The sequence below is a fragment of the Lynx canadensis genome, chromosome A3 (assembly GCF_007474595.2).
Source record: "Lynx canadensis isolate LIC74 chromosome A3, mLynCan4.pri.v2, whole genome shotgun sequence".
In the NCBI taxonomy this organism is placed as follows: domain Eukaryota; kingdom Metazoa; phylum Chordata; class Mammalia; order Carnivora; family Felidae; genus Lynx; species Lynx canadensis.
This window is the reverse complement of record NC_044305.1, coordinates 85,259,029-85,276,762: the sequence shown is the minus strand read 5'-3', so window position 1 is coordinate 85,276,762 and position 17,734 is coordinate 85,259,029. Positions and strand designations below refer to the sequence as shown.

The following is a 17,734-nucleotide window of genomic DNA, read 5'->3' as shown; positions in this document are numbered from 1 at the left end:
CAAAGGTTTTTTCCTATATAATCTAACAGTTTTACCGTTTGACTTTCACACTTAAGCCACCTAAAACTGATTTGTGTGTATGGTTTGAGGCAGGGGATCTAATTTTTTTCCCCTAAACAAATAACAAACTATTCCAGTACCATTGATTGATGAAAACTCCCCCTCTCCACTGATGGCAGTGCCAGCTCTGGCCCAAATCAAATTCCCACATACATAAGACTGGATCTAAGGGGGCTTTCAGTTGTAAACTTCTACTCAACTGAAGGAACTAAATCATCTTGTGAAGAAAACTCACCAGTTAGTCTTACCTTCAAGAAATTTTTTAAAGAAGAGAATATCAAATGGCAAAGGAATCCTGACTTGGGAAATATAATGAAAAAATAATAATAATAATGCATAGGGTTCAAAGAACCTGAGTTCTAATTCCCACTTAACAACTTGCCGACTTTGTACAATTAGGTATTCTCCAGAGGGCCCTGATATTCTAAATTGTCAAAAACAATGCTGCCAAGGAAAAGGTAAAAAAATATTTATCTTTCTCCCATGTATATAAGGTCATATTTACTAGAAAGTTCATAAATTATACTAATAATATTTAAAAGATAAATATGAACAAAAGTATAATTTTAAAAAACCTTATTGTACCAAATTTTAGTTTTATACCTATAATCTAATGAGGAATTTTTTTCTCTAGTTTCTAATTTTGTATCTATCACAGTTTGGTACTCAAAAGACACTTGTTGACTTCAAACAATTGTTTTACAGGAGTATAATCTAATTAAAGACCAAGTAAAGATGAAGAATGCTTTCTAAATTTTTTTTTTTTCAACGCTTATTTATTTTGGGGACAGAGAGAGACAGAGCATGAACGGGGGAGGGGCAGAGAGAGAGGGAGACACAGAATCGGAAACAGGCTCCAGGCTCTGAGCCATCAGCCCAGAGCCCGACGCGGGGCTCGAACTCCCAGACCGCGAGATCGTGACCTGGCTGAAGTCGGACGCTTAACCGACTGCGCCACCCAGGCGCCCCAAGAATGCTTTCTAAAAGATATCTTCTTTTAATGGAAAATTGCTCAACTCCCATGCAGAAATCTGACCCACTTCACAAAAGATAAAGTTTAACTTGGGGCACCTGGGTGGCTCAATCAGTTAAGCATCTGACTTCAGCTCAGATCTTATCTCTCAGTTCTTGAGTTCAAGCCCTGCATCAGGCTGTCTGCTTTCAACACAGAGCCTGCTTCAGATCCTTTATCCCCCACTCTCTGTCTGCCCCTCCCTTGCTCACACACACACTCTCTCTCTCCCTCTCCCTCTCTCTCTCTCTCTCTCTCTCTCTCTCAAACACAAAACAAATATTAAAAAAAGGGGCAGGAGGCACCTCAATGGCTCAGTCAGTTAAGCATCTGACTTTGGCTCAGGTCATGATCACATGGTTTGTGAGAACAACTGACAGCTTGTAGCCTGCTCAGGATTCTCTCTCTCCCTCTCTCCCAGCTCCTCCGTCACTCATACTCTCTCTTTCTCAAAATAAATAAACATTAAAAAAAAGAAATTCATGGGCATTTGTCAATCTCAATAGCTCAACATAGGATAATAAAAGTACTTTATGTGTAAAAGAAAGCACTAATGATACAAAAGGCAGTTGTACATAGAAGATGAAAATACATATAAATTTTAAATGTTATAAATTTATTTTATATTGTTATATATTTTACTATATAATTTATTATATAATATATATTTATTTTTATATATAATATATGACTTATATAATTTCATGCCATATTAAGTTTACTGCCACAGCATGCAATCCAAAATAGATGGACTCTCATACACATTTTTTATTCTCCTACACAACTAATTTTTCAAATGAAATATCAGAAACTGATTTCCCTACAATATATCAGTACTTAACTATAAAGCAAGCTGTTAAAATTTTAGCCCTCAATAAGAACTTTCAAATTAAAATACAACCCTAAAGAACAAGCTCTAAATTTTAGAAATATTCCACTCTACACACAGATATATAAAAATCTATTAAAATACAATGCTGTAACATTTATTTAAAGGTTACTTACTTATATTGAGAGAAAGAGAGAGAGAGAACAAGCAGGGGAGGGATAAAGAGAGAGGGAGAGGGCTTCAAGCTCCATTACAAAGCTGTAATCATCAAGACAGTGTGGTACTGGCACAAGAACAGACAATCAGATCAATGGAACAGAATACAGAACCCAGAAATGGACCCACAAACGTATGGCCAACTAATCTTTGACAAAGCAGAAAATATCCAATGGAATAAAGACAGTCTCTTCAGCAAGTGGTGCTGGGAAAAGTGGACAGCGACATGCAGAAAAATGAACCTAGACCCCTTTCCTGCACCATACACAAAAATAAACTCAAAATGGATGAAAGACCTCAATGTAAGACAGGAAGCCATCAAAGTCCTTGAAGAGAAAGCAGGCAAAAACCTCTTTGACCTTGGCCACAGCAACTTCTTACTCAACATGTCTCTGGAGGCAAGGGAAACAAAAGCAAAAATGAACTACTTGGACCTCATCAAAATAAAAAGCTTCTGTACAGTGAAGGAAACAATCAGCAAAACTAAAAGACAACTGACAAAATGGGAGAAGATATTTGCAAATGACATATCAGATAAAGGGTTAGTATCCAAAATCTATAAAGAATTTATCAAACTCAACACCCAAAAAACAAATAATCCAGTGAAGAAATGGGCAAAAGACATGAAGAGACAGTTCTCCAAAGAAGACATCCAGATGACCAACCAACACATGAAAAAATGCTCAACATCCGTCACCATCAGGGGAATACAAATCAAAACCGCAATGAAATACCACCTGACACCTGTCAGAATGGCTAACATTACAACTCAGGCAACAACAGATGTTGGTGAGGATGCGGAGAAAGAGGATCCCTTTTGCACTGCTGGTGGCAATGCAAGCTCGTGCAGCCACTCTGGAAAACAGAATGGAGGTTCCTCGAAAAACTAAAAATAGAACTACCCTACGACCCAGCAATTGCACTACTAGGCATTTATCCACGGGATACAGGTGTGCTGTTTCGAAGGGACACAAGCACCCCCATGTTTATAGCCATACTATCAACAATAGCCAAAGTATGGAAAGAGCCCAAATGTCCATCGATGGATGAATGGATAAAGAAAATGTGGCATATACATGTATATATATGCCACATATGGCATATGTATATGTATATATATATATACATACACATACAATGGAATATTACTTGGCAATCAAAAAGAATGAAATCTTGCCATTTGCAACTACACAGATGGAACCAGAGAGTATTATACTAAGTGAAATTAGTCAGAGAAAGACCAATATCATATGACTTCACTCATATGAGGACTTTAAGATACAAAATAGATGAACATAAGGGAAGGGAAGCAAAAATAATAAAAAAACAGGGAGGGGGGACAAAAACATAAGAGACTCAAATATGGAGAAGAGAGGGTTACTGAGGGGTTGTGGGAGGGGGATGGGCTAAACAGGAAGGGGCATTAAGGAATCTACTCCTGAAACCACTGTTGCACTACAGGCTAACTTGGATGTAAATTTAAAAAAATAAATAAAAATTAAAAAAAAGAGAGAGAGAGAGAGAGGAGAGAGAGAATCCCAAGCAGTACAAACTGTCAGCCAGTCTCACAAACCATGTGATCATGACCTGAGTCAAAATCAAGAGTTAGATGCTTAACCAACTGAGTCATCCTGGCACCCCCAATCCTGTAACATTTAAGTAACTCTGGTCACTACCCCACTCCCCAAAAATAAACCATTACATAGTTACAGGCTTCCTTATAGGATCTTATTTGTAATATCCAGTTATGAACAAAATCCTAATTTATACATGAACTGGTGGTCATCTTTCACTAAAATGTAACTATGTAAATGTAGCACTGTCTTATGGGAAAAAAAATACTTTAAATAGTTTAGATTTTATCTCCCAATTATCCTCTGGAAATAAGAAGGCTATATTCTGAAATTGATTCTCTATTTGCATAACCTTAGAAAATAAGCCCTCTAACCAGGAGCTGGAAAAAGGTGAGAGACAAAGAGTTAAAATGAGTCATGAATAGGGGCACCTGGGTGGCTCAGTAGGTTGAGCATCTAGCTTCAGCTCAGGTCATGATCTCCTGAGGTCCATGGGTTCAAGCCCTGCATTGGGCTCTGTGTTGACAGCTCGGAGCCTGGAGCCTGCTTCAGATTCTGTGTCTCCCTCTCTCTCTCCCCCCACCCTCACTCACACTCTGTCTCTCAAAAATGAATAAATGGTAAAAAAAAAATTTTTTTTTAAATGAGTCATGAATAACATATTTACCGGTTTGATTCGAAGCTGGCCACCAACCACCTCAAGAATTGCATGTCTTCTGGACACTCTCTTGTCTGTTATCTACAGGGGGAAAAAAATAAACATTTCTAATGCAGCTACCTCCATAAAAAAAAAAAAAAACAGTAACAACAACAACAAAAACCCACAGCAATGTTTCTGATATTAGTAGGCTACATATCAAATACTCATTCAGCAACTGTATATTAAAATGATTGTCCTCATTGAACAGATAACAAAACAACTCAAGAGATTAAGGGACCTGCCCAAGATAACAGGAAGAAAATAGCAGAGCAGAGACTCAAGCTTGAGATCTAACACATCCCAAAATTTTCATGATGGCTTCCATTCAAGATAGACATTTAGTGGAGATTCTCATCAATAAAACTCATAAAATGGGAAAAAAATGTATACAATGTGTACTTATTAGGAAACTTCTCAAGTACAAGAAATATGTAGCATGTTATAATGACAAAGGTTTTAAAGAGCAGCAGTCTGGTAAATATAAAGGTGTGACAACCAGGTTTGGGGTCAGGCCCACCTGCACTGGAGCTCTGGGGCCATCAGCAGTAGTTAAGAGAACAGGAAGGTGGGAGGGGGAGTGGTGTAAACCAAATATTTACAGTGAGTAAGAGATTATCATTTATGTGTATGTGTGTGTGTGTATAATACAATACATACACATGTTAATTTTAAAAGGTAAAATACATATATTTGCTTCCCCTTTTGAGTCAACATGCTTTATACACACAAGCACTTCTGCATACCAAAGTTTAGAAATGGCTTGCACTTTAAATCTTGAAATTGCCAACTGAGTCTTCCCTGCAGAACTATAAACATGATGATTAAGACTGCCTTTGTTATTTGTGGTTAATACATAATGAAAATGTTTCAAGCACCAACTTTACTTAACATCATAATTATGTGGCCCATCTTTTGATTACCTTAGTATCTGTATCACTTCAACTCTGATATTATCCATATCAGTACCAAAATTATCAGTAAAAACAGACTACAGCAATGCCCAGTTCAATTAAACTCTTTAGTTACGCAAAAACTTGCAAAAATGTCAAAGTGCCAGGAATCAGTAGTCATCTTTTTTAACCAGAGAGCAGTTACACATATAAGACTATGACTATATAAAAGTAGTAACATCAAGCATCACAGTGGAATGAATTCCACATATGTGAATTTTTGATCACTACAGTTGATTTTTAGAACATTTTCTAAAATGAAGTATCTTAAAGGTAGCCCATTTAAAATATATACACTATTAAACTAATAATCTACCAGAGAGGGGAGAAGAAACTCGGAGGTTCCTGTATTCTTTCCCATAATGTGTCTTGTGGACATTATCAGGTGATAACGCACTTTACCATTTATAAAAATGATTTATCATTTGCATAGAACTTTCCCTTCAATCTTAAGATTCACCACAATACTGTCATAGCTATTGTTCACATGTTATGAACTTGGGAATTGAAAGTCTAGAGAATTTAAGTAACTTGTGTAGGCCACTCCTCGAGTAGGTGGCCTACAAATCCATATTCATTAATAAAAATAAATATGTGAGAAAAAGAGTCATATATGACTCTACATCTGCATATAATCAGTCAGAAATAGTTTCAAGAAATGAAAATTACTCTGCATCAGGGAGTAAGAAATTTCTAATTCTAACTTGGGTAGTAAGATCTCATTGTGAACTGCAATAATACAAATCGATTTTCTAACCGACTGAGTAACAGACTGCGAAATATAAAATCATGGCAAGCAATGATGGTTCCTGTAATAGTCTAGCTTGGGCTTCTTTATTTTTCAAACCATATTTTTGCAGGAAGCAATAATGGACTTTTCCTATCCCAGTCTTTCTTTGAAGGAGGCTTTCCAGACCCCAGCATGAAAAAAATGTATAAAAGCATAACATGACCTCTAGTGGACACATGATTCCACAACAGTGTAATTACATGGCAAGCTCTGCATTTCTATAGTATACCAAAAAAAGTGGGTTTTTTTTTTTGTTTTTAAATGTTTATTTATTTATTTTGAGAGATGGGGGGTGGGAGAAGAAAGGGAGGAAGACAGAATCCCAGGCAGGCTCCGCGGTGTCAGTGCATAGCATGACACGTGGCTTGAACCTATCTATGAACCATGAGATCATGACCTGAGCCAAAATCAAGAGTCGGACCCTTAACCAGCTAAGCCACCCAGGCACTCCATGTATTATCTTAAGTCTTCACAAAACCTGAGGAGAAGACATTATTACCTTCATTTTGTAAGTGAGAAATATAAGTGCAGAGAGGCTAAGCAACTACTTATAGTTACGCAGCCAATAAGCAGCAGGACCAGGACTTGAACCCAAGGAATCTGATTCTAGGGACAGGACACTCTTGCTTTTAACACTGTATTGCCTCCCTCATTATCATTACATAAAATATATTTTTTTAGATTATTTACCATCAGCTTAACTATCTAAACTAGAACATACCAAAGAACTGGAAATAAGGTAGAATGACTATTTAACAAGCAAGTAGACATTCTGAGAAAATCAAGCCCTAAATGAAATTCCAGAAGGTCTTGGGACACCTGGGTGGCTCAGTCAATTAAGCGTCTGACTTCGGCTCAGGTCACGATCTCACAGTTTGTGAGTTCAAGCCCCACATCAGGCTCTGTGCTGACAGATCACAGTCTGGAGCCTGCTTTGGATTCTGTGTCTCCCTCTCTCTGCCTCTCCCATGGTGACGTTCTGTCTCTCTCTCAAAAATAAAAAAACAGTAAAAAATTAATAAAAAAAAAAGAAATTCCAGAAGGTCTTCAGGTTTCCATTTATTCATTTATTCTAATGTCATACCCAAATCTAACAAGCTGTGTTATATGAATTTGCAATTCTCTATTCACAGCAAACAATAAAGTGGATAGGGTTTAACAGGCAGTGCATTAACACTGGGGGAAAATGATTGCTATTGGTCTGTAAGTAGAAAGAGAAAGGCTATGGAAAAGCAAAGAAACCCAAAGACTCAGAAAGAATGTACTGGCTAGAAGCTACAGAGAATAGGGACAAATGGCATAACATACTTCAAAAAGTACTACTTACACTTACCAGGGTCTACTTATTGATTACCCTATTTAAATGAAAATTTCATTTGACAGTCAGACATTTCACATCTTAAGAAAGCCATAAAAATAGTTAAAATAGAGGAATTCCCATTTCCTACCAAATAACTGCAGTCACCTAAATACTAATCATACCATACAAAAAAATCAGAGATCAACAAATAGAACACATAAAACCACCTACATTCCACATGTAAAGCACAACTAGGAGACAGAGATTACCACAAACTTTACATATAGGAGGGGAAAGAAACACCAAACGCAGATCAAGCTTCAAGGCAAGTGATAACTGGGAGGAAGAGAAGAGAGGGAATGAGAACCTAGGGGTGGTGGGGCACAGATAATATCACTCTCAGAAATAGTTATGCCTTGAGTGGGAAATAAAACACATCTCACATCCAGCAGTTCAGTGGTCCAGCAAAACTGGAAACAATTTGGGCATCAATAGGAATAATGGTAACAATGGAATACAAACACTGAATACAAAAATAATCCATGAGTTCACAATGAACTCAAAAAAAGGGCCTGGGGCTAGGGCTGGGAGGAAAAGCCCTTCTTCATAAAAGAATCCCAGCTAATGAAGAAGAAATGATCGAACCAGAAAAATCACTATTTTGCAACTACAAATATAATAATTGACTCAGTAACAGACCAGTGGATGTTAACTTTCAGGTGAAAGCTTGATGAGAAAAAGAATATTCCTGAAGTCTCAAAGCATCATTGCACAGATTACTCACAAAGGGAACTGTGTCTTTTTTGGGGAAGTCTGATAGACACCACCTTTCCCAAGTGACCACCCAACATCGCCAACAACAGCACAAACTCCTAGCTGGGCCTTGTGATAAGCTGCTTCAATTTCACATCGAATATGTAATATTCTTGCCCAAAATGTTTAACCTGAATCCTATTATATAGAAACAATCAGACAATCAAAATTGTGGGCCTTCTTTAAAACAACTGGCCTGGACTCCTAAAAACATGAATGCCATGAAAGACAGAATAGTTCTAGATTAAAGAAGATAACGTTTGGATCCTAATTTTTTTAAATGCTAAAAATGGACATTATTGGAAAAGTTGTGTAAAATTAAATATAGGACCATTAAAATTTACTGTACAATTATAAATTTCTCAAGTGTGGTAAGTTTATATGTATGTACATAACAGTTTATATATATTTATGTATGTATATATACATTTTATATAAAAATGTTCTTGCTCTTAGGTGATACATGTTGACATATTTAAGGATGAAGAGCCAAAATCCATACAATGTACCTTCAGAAGGGTTCAGAAAACAATACATATATGAGAAAAAAACAAATATATATATATATATATATGTGTGTGTATGAGATAAAGAAAATGTGGCAAAATGTTACCATTAATTAATCTGCTAAAGACATATTAAGTGTTCATTGTACTATTCTTTCAACTTTTTCTGCAGGTCTGAAATCGTTCAAAATGAAAAGTTGAGGGAAAAATAGTTAAAATTTCAAATATGTTGGTGCCTAAAAGGTTTATTATCAAATTACCTAGAAAATGTAGTATATGATTGCTAAATGACATAAATACACCATCTCAGTAAAATTTATTTACAGTCATCTCAGTAAAATTAATAAGACTCTTTCTATAGTAAATTTTTCTAACTTCCTCGCTTGAGACTGGGTACCACAAACTGGTTGCCGATTGGCTACAAATCATTCAGGCTGTTTTTTCTCTCAAGTTTTGAAAAGTATATGTACCCTCAATCTCACCACAGTGCTCAGCACCCCTACAATCTCCCACTGAACACCTTTCACTCTTTAGTGTATGCCTGGCCTCTGCAGGCATTTGAATTTGCAACTTATGATTTGAGGCACACCTTTTTTAAGATTTTAATTTTTTTTTAGATATTATTTTAAGTAATCTCTATACCCAATGTGGGGCTCGAAATCATAACCCTGAGATCCAAGAGACGCACGTTCCACCAGCTAACCAGCTTGGCAGCCCCAAACTACACCTATGCTTTCAGATGCCAGTTCTTCACATGTGACATTGTACGCCAGATGCTACTAGTCGCTTGATCAATAGCTATTCATTTCTTCTTCCATACTAATATTTACTCTCCTTTTGTTTAGGCCAACAAGGTACCCATTTAAAAATATCCAAATGCCCAGAACTCCTCGTAGCTATGGATAGCCAAACGACAAGTTCTAGGAAAGGATATGAGAGGGAGGGTGTGTATTAATGACGTTTTCTAGTTTCCGTATCTGATGTTTTAATATCTGGCACCTTGAACTAAGGAAGGACTACCCCAACGGTTATCAGGTTCTTAGAGACAGTAAATGACTCACCTGCAAGTATACCTTTCATATGCAAAATAACCAATCTAAAGTCTGTACCCCCGACTATGGTTTTACCTGGCTCTTATGCTGTGCTAATCACCCCAGGACTAGGCATCAGACAACTAGGGACAGCCCATACAGCTCAGAGCTCATAAAATTATTCAAAACTAGACCACCCGACACCTGTTTATCTTGCCTTGCCCATTCATTCCTAAGAAAGTTGTGAGAAAGGCTTTCCTGCAGTTCCCCTAGCTCTCTCTGCCTTCTGCCTCCCACCAATCTCACGTGGCCCTGCGTGGCATGGTGTGCCTTTCTTTCTCTTGGGAACTGTGAGTAATAAATTATCTTTTCAGTGGCAATCATCCATGATCTGTTGGCTTCACCATTCCTGAACAAAACAACAAAATCTCCATTTTAAAACAGTGGAGCTTCTGGAAAGATTACTGTCTTCAAGATAACAAGGAACAGGCTCGAAAGGAGTGGACCTTTTTTTGCCCTGTGCCTTTCTCTTTTCTTCCTGCTTAAATGGGACACTTCAAAGTACAGCAGCCATCTCGACTGCAGGCATGAATCACGTGCAAAGGATGACCAAGGAGGAACACAGAAGAGCCGGTTCCTTGAGTATCTGCAACAGCCCGGGCTGACTGTCCCTGAGATTCTCTTACAAAAGAAAAATCAATTTGGTTTGTCACATCTCGGTTACCTGCAGCCAAAAGCAATTATGATATCCTTTACTTCAACAATACTGGACATCTAATAACAAATTTATTTATGTTCAGCCAGTCAGAGAAGGAATAGTAGAAAACAGAGAAGCTAACCAAATCTGTGCATTCAAGCACAAGAATTTTTTTTAGAATTAAAAAAACTGCACAGCATACAGCAGGAGCTGAAGCATACGCAGGCTACAGGGTAATGCTGAAATCACTCCTATCCTTTGTTAACAACAGCTGAAATGACAGAAATTCTTCTTCAGACACTACAGAACAAATGTTTTTTACTTGAATTCTTCATACGGTTTCTTGAATGGGGACAGGACTCTGTCTTTTGTATTGATACAATGTGGATCCCTTCTCTTTGATTTTCTGGTTCTGAATTGAATGTTTCCTGATAAGGACAAGTCCTTTCGCCTTGTCTTCATGTCTCATTTTTAAGACATGAAGTTTGTGCTAGAAGAAAAGATAAAGACATGAAAACATAAAAGAATTGTTTGTGAGTTGTTTGACAAATATTTATTTTTGACATCTACTGAAGTCAAACAGAATGAAGATTTTCTTACGCTACTAACAGAAATGCTTGGATGTTTTGACTCAAGGTCTCTGACCTATTTGTTTATTATTTCCAAAATTCTAAAAATAAAAAACAAACCTGAATAAAATAAAAGCAGAAAAGTTACTGGACCCTGAAATAGAATAGACTGGTACCTTTCATTTTTGCCTATATATATTTACTAAAAAACCAACAACAGTCCATTTTTCTTAAAATGTTTTCCTACAGAAATTTCTGAATATCACAGGCAAGTATAATGTATCTCGTAAATACAATATCCCCATGTAGCCTGGCTCCTATAAACACAAGAACAGAGAAGAGGCAAGATTTGCTTTTTTCCAAGATGAATTACAGAAGACACCAAAGGGTAAGGTAATAAAATTTTTCTTGTACAATGCTTAATAACTTACAGTGCTTTCACACAAGATTGTCTAGTTTGCTCTATTAACAACAGACAAATAAAAAATAGGCAAATTCAAATTTCCATGGTAGAGAAAAATTAAAAAAAAAAACCATCTGGTAGGAGATTTGAATCTATATCATGAGAAAATGCATAAACCTAAAGAAGCATAGGCTCTACTTTAGGCATAGTTTGCATAAAATATCTTCCTCAAACTTTTGTGTGTGTATGTGGCAAGTACATAAAACCTAAAATTAAGACCCAAATTAAACAGACTCATTGTTGACAAACCTGTTGATGAAGCATAAAAGTGTCGTATCTAGAGTGCTTCCCAGTTACCAGATCCAAGACGCACTCCCCAGAGCTCAATCTACCTTGAGACTCTGTCAAAACATTAGATAAGTCAATCTTATTCCTCAAAAGAGCAAAAGTTAGTTGACACAAGGTGTTTAACATTACCATACTTGGAATGTACCGAAGTTCATTTTTCTGATATTAACAAAGGGCAAGTTTGAGGAAACAAATATAGGCTCTCTAGAGAGATTCCAGTAAGCTCTCTTTAAAAGGTTATTAAAACACTGGATGTGAAATGGTCTTTGAACTTGTGAAATACTTTCCCATAAGACCAATGGTATAATAGTAGTTAGGCTATCAGGTTACCTCACAACTATCTATTTAATCCACAATACTGATGAAATATGGATCACTTAGATTTTAAAAAGTAAAATGCAATACCTGCTGAGCTCCTAATTCAAGGTTGCTGAATAGCCAGCCAATATGATAAAACTGGGCTGACTTAATGCCACTGAGGTTTCAACTCACCCAACCTGCTTGGCTTGCAATGCTACTTGTGAAGTGAATGCTATACAAACGTAAGAACATTATCCTCACCATTGATGTGATAGATGGCATCATAATAGAGACAATATAATGAGTAAAAACATAAGCAGAGCTTAGGAAGACAAAACTGGGTTGAAATCTCCACTTGGGACTTTGATACATTAAAGTTTCTCAATAAAATTCAGTTCAGCAAAAATTTCTTAAAAGACTTATTCTGTGCCAAGCATTCTTAGTGTGTCCAGAAGTGGTTTTCAACTCTGATTTCACAACAGAATCATCTTCAGAGCTTTTAAAAATACAGATACCCAGGGACGCCTGGGTGGCTCAGTCGGTTAAGCAACCGACTTTGGCTCAGGTCATGATCTCATGGTTCGTGAGTTCGAGCCCCACCGTGGGAGCCTGCTTCAGATTCTGCCTCCCTCTCTCTGCCCCTTCCTAGTTCACACTCTGTCTCTCTCTCTCAAAAATAAAAAACATTAAAAAAATAATAATAAGTAAATAAAAATACAGATACCCAAATGCTACCTACAAGAATCAAAATACCAGTGGAAGGAACATAGAGAGAGGTACAAAAGCATGTGAGAAGATGGCATATTCAGGCTGAGTAGTACGTGGGAGATAATTTGGAGAGATTGATTTAGAAATAAATATATGTAAAATATACAGGAATATACATACATGTGAAAAGTAATTCACTATGCACCTATTATAATGTCCAAAACCCAAAACACTGAGAACACCAAATGCTGGTGAAGTTGCGGAACAACAGGAAATCATTCATGGATGGTGGGGATGCAAAATGGTACAGCCACATTGAAAGACAGTTGGCAGCTTTTTACAAAACTAAACACACTCTTAACATATGGTCCAGAAATTGAGCTCCTTGGTATTTACCCAAATGAACTGAAAACTTATGTCTACATAAAAACTTGCACATGGATGGTTGTAACAGCTTTATTCATAACCGCCACAACTTGGAAGTAACCAAGATATCCTTCAGCAGGTAAATGGATAAACTGTGGAACATTCAGATATTGCAATATTACCCATCATTAAAAAGCCATGAGAAGACATGGAGGAACCTTAAATACCATTACTAAGTGAAAGAAGTCAGCCTAAAAAAGTCTATATTTACATACTGTATAATTCCAACTATATGATATGCTGGAAAAGGTAAATTATGGAGACAGTAAAAAGTTCGGTAGGTTGCAAGGGGTTGGGAAAGGAAGAAAGAACAGAAAGAGCATAGAGGATTTTTAAGGCAGTGAAACTATTCTGTGTAATACTACAATACCTGATATGTGTCATTACACATTTGTCAAAACCCACACAATGTGCACCAGGAGTGAAGCTTAGTGCTAAACCATGGACTTTGAATGATAATGACAAGTCAATATAGGTTCATTGGATATACCAGTGTGGTGCAAGATATCGACAGTGAAGAAAGGTGGGGTGAGGAACAGAGATGAAAACTCTCTGTATTTTGTACTCAATTCTGCCATGAACCTAAGACTACTGAAAAAATAAAGCCTATTTTAAAGAAGAAAAATAAATACTGTAAAAGCAAAGTCCATAAAAGTTAAAAGGGGATCAGTGATGTAATGTGATTATCCCACAAGCCTGGTCAACACTTACCCAATTATCCAATCGGTCATACACTTTCTGTCTCGGACCCGGGAAATCATACATACACTGAGCCTGAAGGGCCTTTCCCTCTCTACCACCCACTCTCCACCTACCAAACAGCTAACTGTTCTGACACTCCAAAGTCAACTCAATGTCACTGAGTCAGGAAGCCTTCCCTAACCCCTCATCTTAACTGTGGGTTCCTTCCTATACCTCTCTGTATCATGTAACATCCTTTTCTGTTTGGCTCATAGTACTGAAACAAAATTTTTAATTAAATGTGACCTTTCAGAAGTTGGGGGTTATATCTAAAAATCCAGATTTCTTACTACTCTCCTTTTTTTTTTTTCATGTTTCTTACTAATCTTGAAAATAACCATAGGACTTTGTTACCAGGTGGACATGGGGGTGAGTGGTGGGGACCACATTACAGGTCATTTTCCTTGTGGCCTTCCCAACACTAAGGCAGCTGTCATCTGTGACACTGCTGTGATTTATTTACCATCATCCTTGCGCTGTTTTTCCTACACAGTCCCATTTCATTCACTCAGGTGCCTGCCTGGTTCCAGTTCCCATTTGAGGTTGCAAATGCTATTTAGTTACTTGTTTCTCTGACTCTCATACCTAGGAAACTAAGTTTCTTGAGAGTAATGACTTGTTTCTCTTTCATCCTTCCATTCTGACTACAGTATATATTGAACTATTTTCTGAATTCACTAAATGAAAATTAAATAGGAAATGGAATAGAAAAAAATGCTAACATTCAATCCATCATGAATGTTGCTCTGAAAGCTTTAGCAGTTGCTTCTTTGTTATGCTTAAATTCACTGCAAAATTCTATATCCTTTTCAAACCTAAGTTACAAGTAGGCTCTTTTTGAGGGTTGGAAGAATGAGAAGCAGAGACACAGAAAAGGAAGAGATCATGTCCTTTGAAGGCCTACTATGTGCCAGACACTGTACTAGACTAAAAAGGTGCAGGAGATGGAGGGGATACCCAGCAGCTAGGAGTGCTTGGCACATCCCTAGGGACCAGATAGGACTAGGTTCCAGAAAGGCCAGTGAGATTCTGCAAAAGGCACAAACAATACAGAGTTGCCAGGCCAGGGAGTGGTTACTGGCTACTTTTGTATAAACTTTGTAGGACACTTATAGCATTCTTAGAAATGGTGAACTGATACCAGGGAAGGTCTACATTAGAGCTCATGACTATCCCCACCCACAACCAAGGGCCTCTTCTCTTTTCAATTAAAGCAGTAGCTTCTATTACACCTGCCGTTAGGAAGACTCACTAGATAACTGGCATTGTCCTTTTTCCTTGGAGGAAACAGATTAGAAACGAATGTGTCATATAATCCCCATCAAAACAGAAAAAGGGAAATTTGAAATCAAAAACAGTGATTTTCATTTAAGAGTATAATCAGCTTTTTAAAAAGCATATATAATCAGCTTTAATTAGAGAAAAACCGTAAAGCAAATAATTTGGCCTAAAGGTACTCTTGAGATGCTATACTGTAAAACCTTAACTAAAGTTAAATTTTTTACTTAAGATAAATTATAGTTTCACATATAGTTGGAAGATATAATACACAAAGATCTCTTGTACCATATCCCCAGTTTGCCCAGCAGTAACATCTTGTAACACTATAGTACAGTATCACAACAGGATACTAATATTGATACAGTCAAGATACAGAATATTTCCACCACCACACAAATCCTCATGTTGCTGTGTTATAGCCATACCAGTCTCCTTCTTCTCCCCTCTCCACTTCTTTTAACTCCTGGCAACCACTAATCTGTTCTCCATGTTTACAATTTTGTCATTGCAATAATGTTATGTAAACGAATTCATACAATATGTAACCTTTGGGATTGGCTGACTTCAGCCAGTATAATTCCATGGAGATTCATCTTGGTGTAAAACCTTTAACTGGTATGGATCATAAAACACAATTACAACCTGGTAAAGTAACCAAGACCTCAGGTTCCCTGATGACTCCCACTAAAGTAAATGGCACAAGAACATTAAATTTCACTGTACTCTGTTAGCTATAAGTGGTCTCTATATGTGCTCTCCTGCCACTGTAAAGACAAAGGCATTCTCATCAATTTGTTTCACCACCAAGCCCATTTTACACATTGGAATTAAAAACCTTTATGTTTGTGTGGCCATGAACACTTGTGAAACTTGGCTCCAAAAAAACATAACCTGTTAAATGAGTTCAAAAATCATTATTAATCATTAAGTATTAATGATTAATAATCACATTATGAGTAATTTACAATGAACATCCTGAGTTTTCCCACTTCAAGTAAGTCTTTGCTCTCTCACACTACAAAAAAAAGCATCACTGGAATAATTGCTGTTTGAAATAGCACCTTCATGTTGAGTTTTAACCACTGCAAAGAAAATATCTTTAAAAAAACACAAGCTGATTTGTTCTTCAAATTTTTCCTTTAACACACTTAGGACACTGTTCATAACCACTTCTAATATCTGCCAAACTTGGCAAGAGAATGTCATCACAGAATGATTATTCGAAAAGGAGAAGCAAAATTCTGAACAGATAGACTAACTTTCTACTCCTTACTATTTGAAGACAGGAACCAAGTAGGCTCATCTCACACCAGCAAGCCTGTAACACAAAGATCAAGCTACAAGTAATGAGAGAGTCTGCAACCTGTTGCCATGTTTATAAAACACAGGCCTAAAATTCATCGACCCTTAACCAGAAACACAGTACTCTGTATTGGTGATACAATTTGTTAAGCAAATCAAAATTCACTTGTGAACAGACATAAGGTTTCTAGATGAAGCACATACTCTGTTAAATTTCATATATATATATATATATATATATATATATATATAGACACACACATATGTATATATATGTATACACACACACATATATTTAAATATATATGGAGAAAGGAGGAAGGGAGGGAAGAAGGAAACAAATCTCTCAGGTAGTTTTCTCAAATTCAAATGTTTGTGTAAACTAACAAACTATGGGGGAAAGTAGCAATGTTATTTAAACATTTAAGTAATTACTTGTCCAGTAAAAAAAATAAATACCAGGTGAACTTCAACTGTCTCAATAACCTTACTGCATATCCATATATGTATACACACACATACACATCGATTAGGACTGACCTCTGCGTCAGAACCCCCAAGTACCACTCCTTTTCCTGCGCCAAGAAGGAGCCTAAGGCTAATAATATCAATGGTTCCATGTAGACACTGGAGGCTAGCCAGGATAACAGTCCACACTCCTCACTGGCTGGCATTAGCTCACTGACACAGGTTTGTCTCCAGAGGCCAAGAGAAAACTCCTAGAGGGCAGAGACCTATATCTCATTCATCTTTGTAACCCCACAGTGCTACCGTCTGCAAAGGTGCTGCGCAAAGTGGGCACTAAACAAAATATGCTGAATGTTACAAAAATAATATATCTGTTTTAGGTAGAGATCTATAAAATTTAAGAATGCAACAGGAAAATTTCCTAACTCCTAAACATCCCAAAGAGGGTGGAGAATATATAGCTTAGTGGCACTACATGTCCAAAAGCTTATTTGCACCCTTTAAATAACCGCTCTATGGCTCAATTTTCTCTTCTGAACAATGAAGATAATAAGAGCACCTAATTCCTAGGATTTTGAAGTGATTAAAAAGTTGGGGCATGTAAAGTCCTTAGATCAATGTCCGGAACACTACACTCTACTTTAAGAGTTAGCTGCTGATATTACTGAAAAAGACTATTCCATAAAAGTAAGGCCCATACAGTCCCACAA

At 37.0% G+C, this 17,734-nt stretch overlaps 1 protein-coding gene across 2 annotated transcripts in view; it reads right to left on the bottom strand.

Moving 5' to 3' along the window:
* APLF (aprataxin and PNKP like factor) overlaps window positions 1-17,734 on the bottom strand; it is a 96,400-nt gene that overhangs the window by 77,794 nt on the left and 872 nt on the right. For both annotated transcript variants that reach the window (XM_030310735.1, XM_030310734.2), the window contains exon 2: window positions 4,359-4,430. In XM_030310735.1, the coding sequence (XP_030166595.1) occupies window positions 4,359-4,430 (72 nt within the window). The remainder of the gene's footprint in view (window positions 1-4,358; window positions 4,431-17,734) is intronic.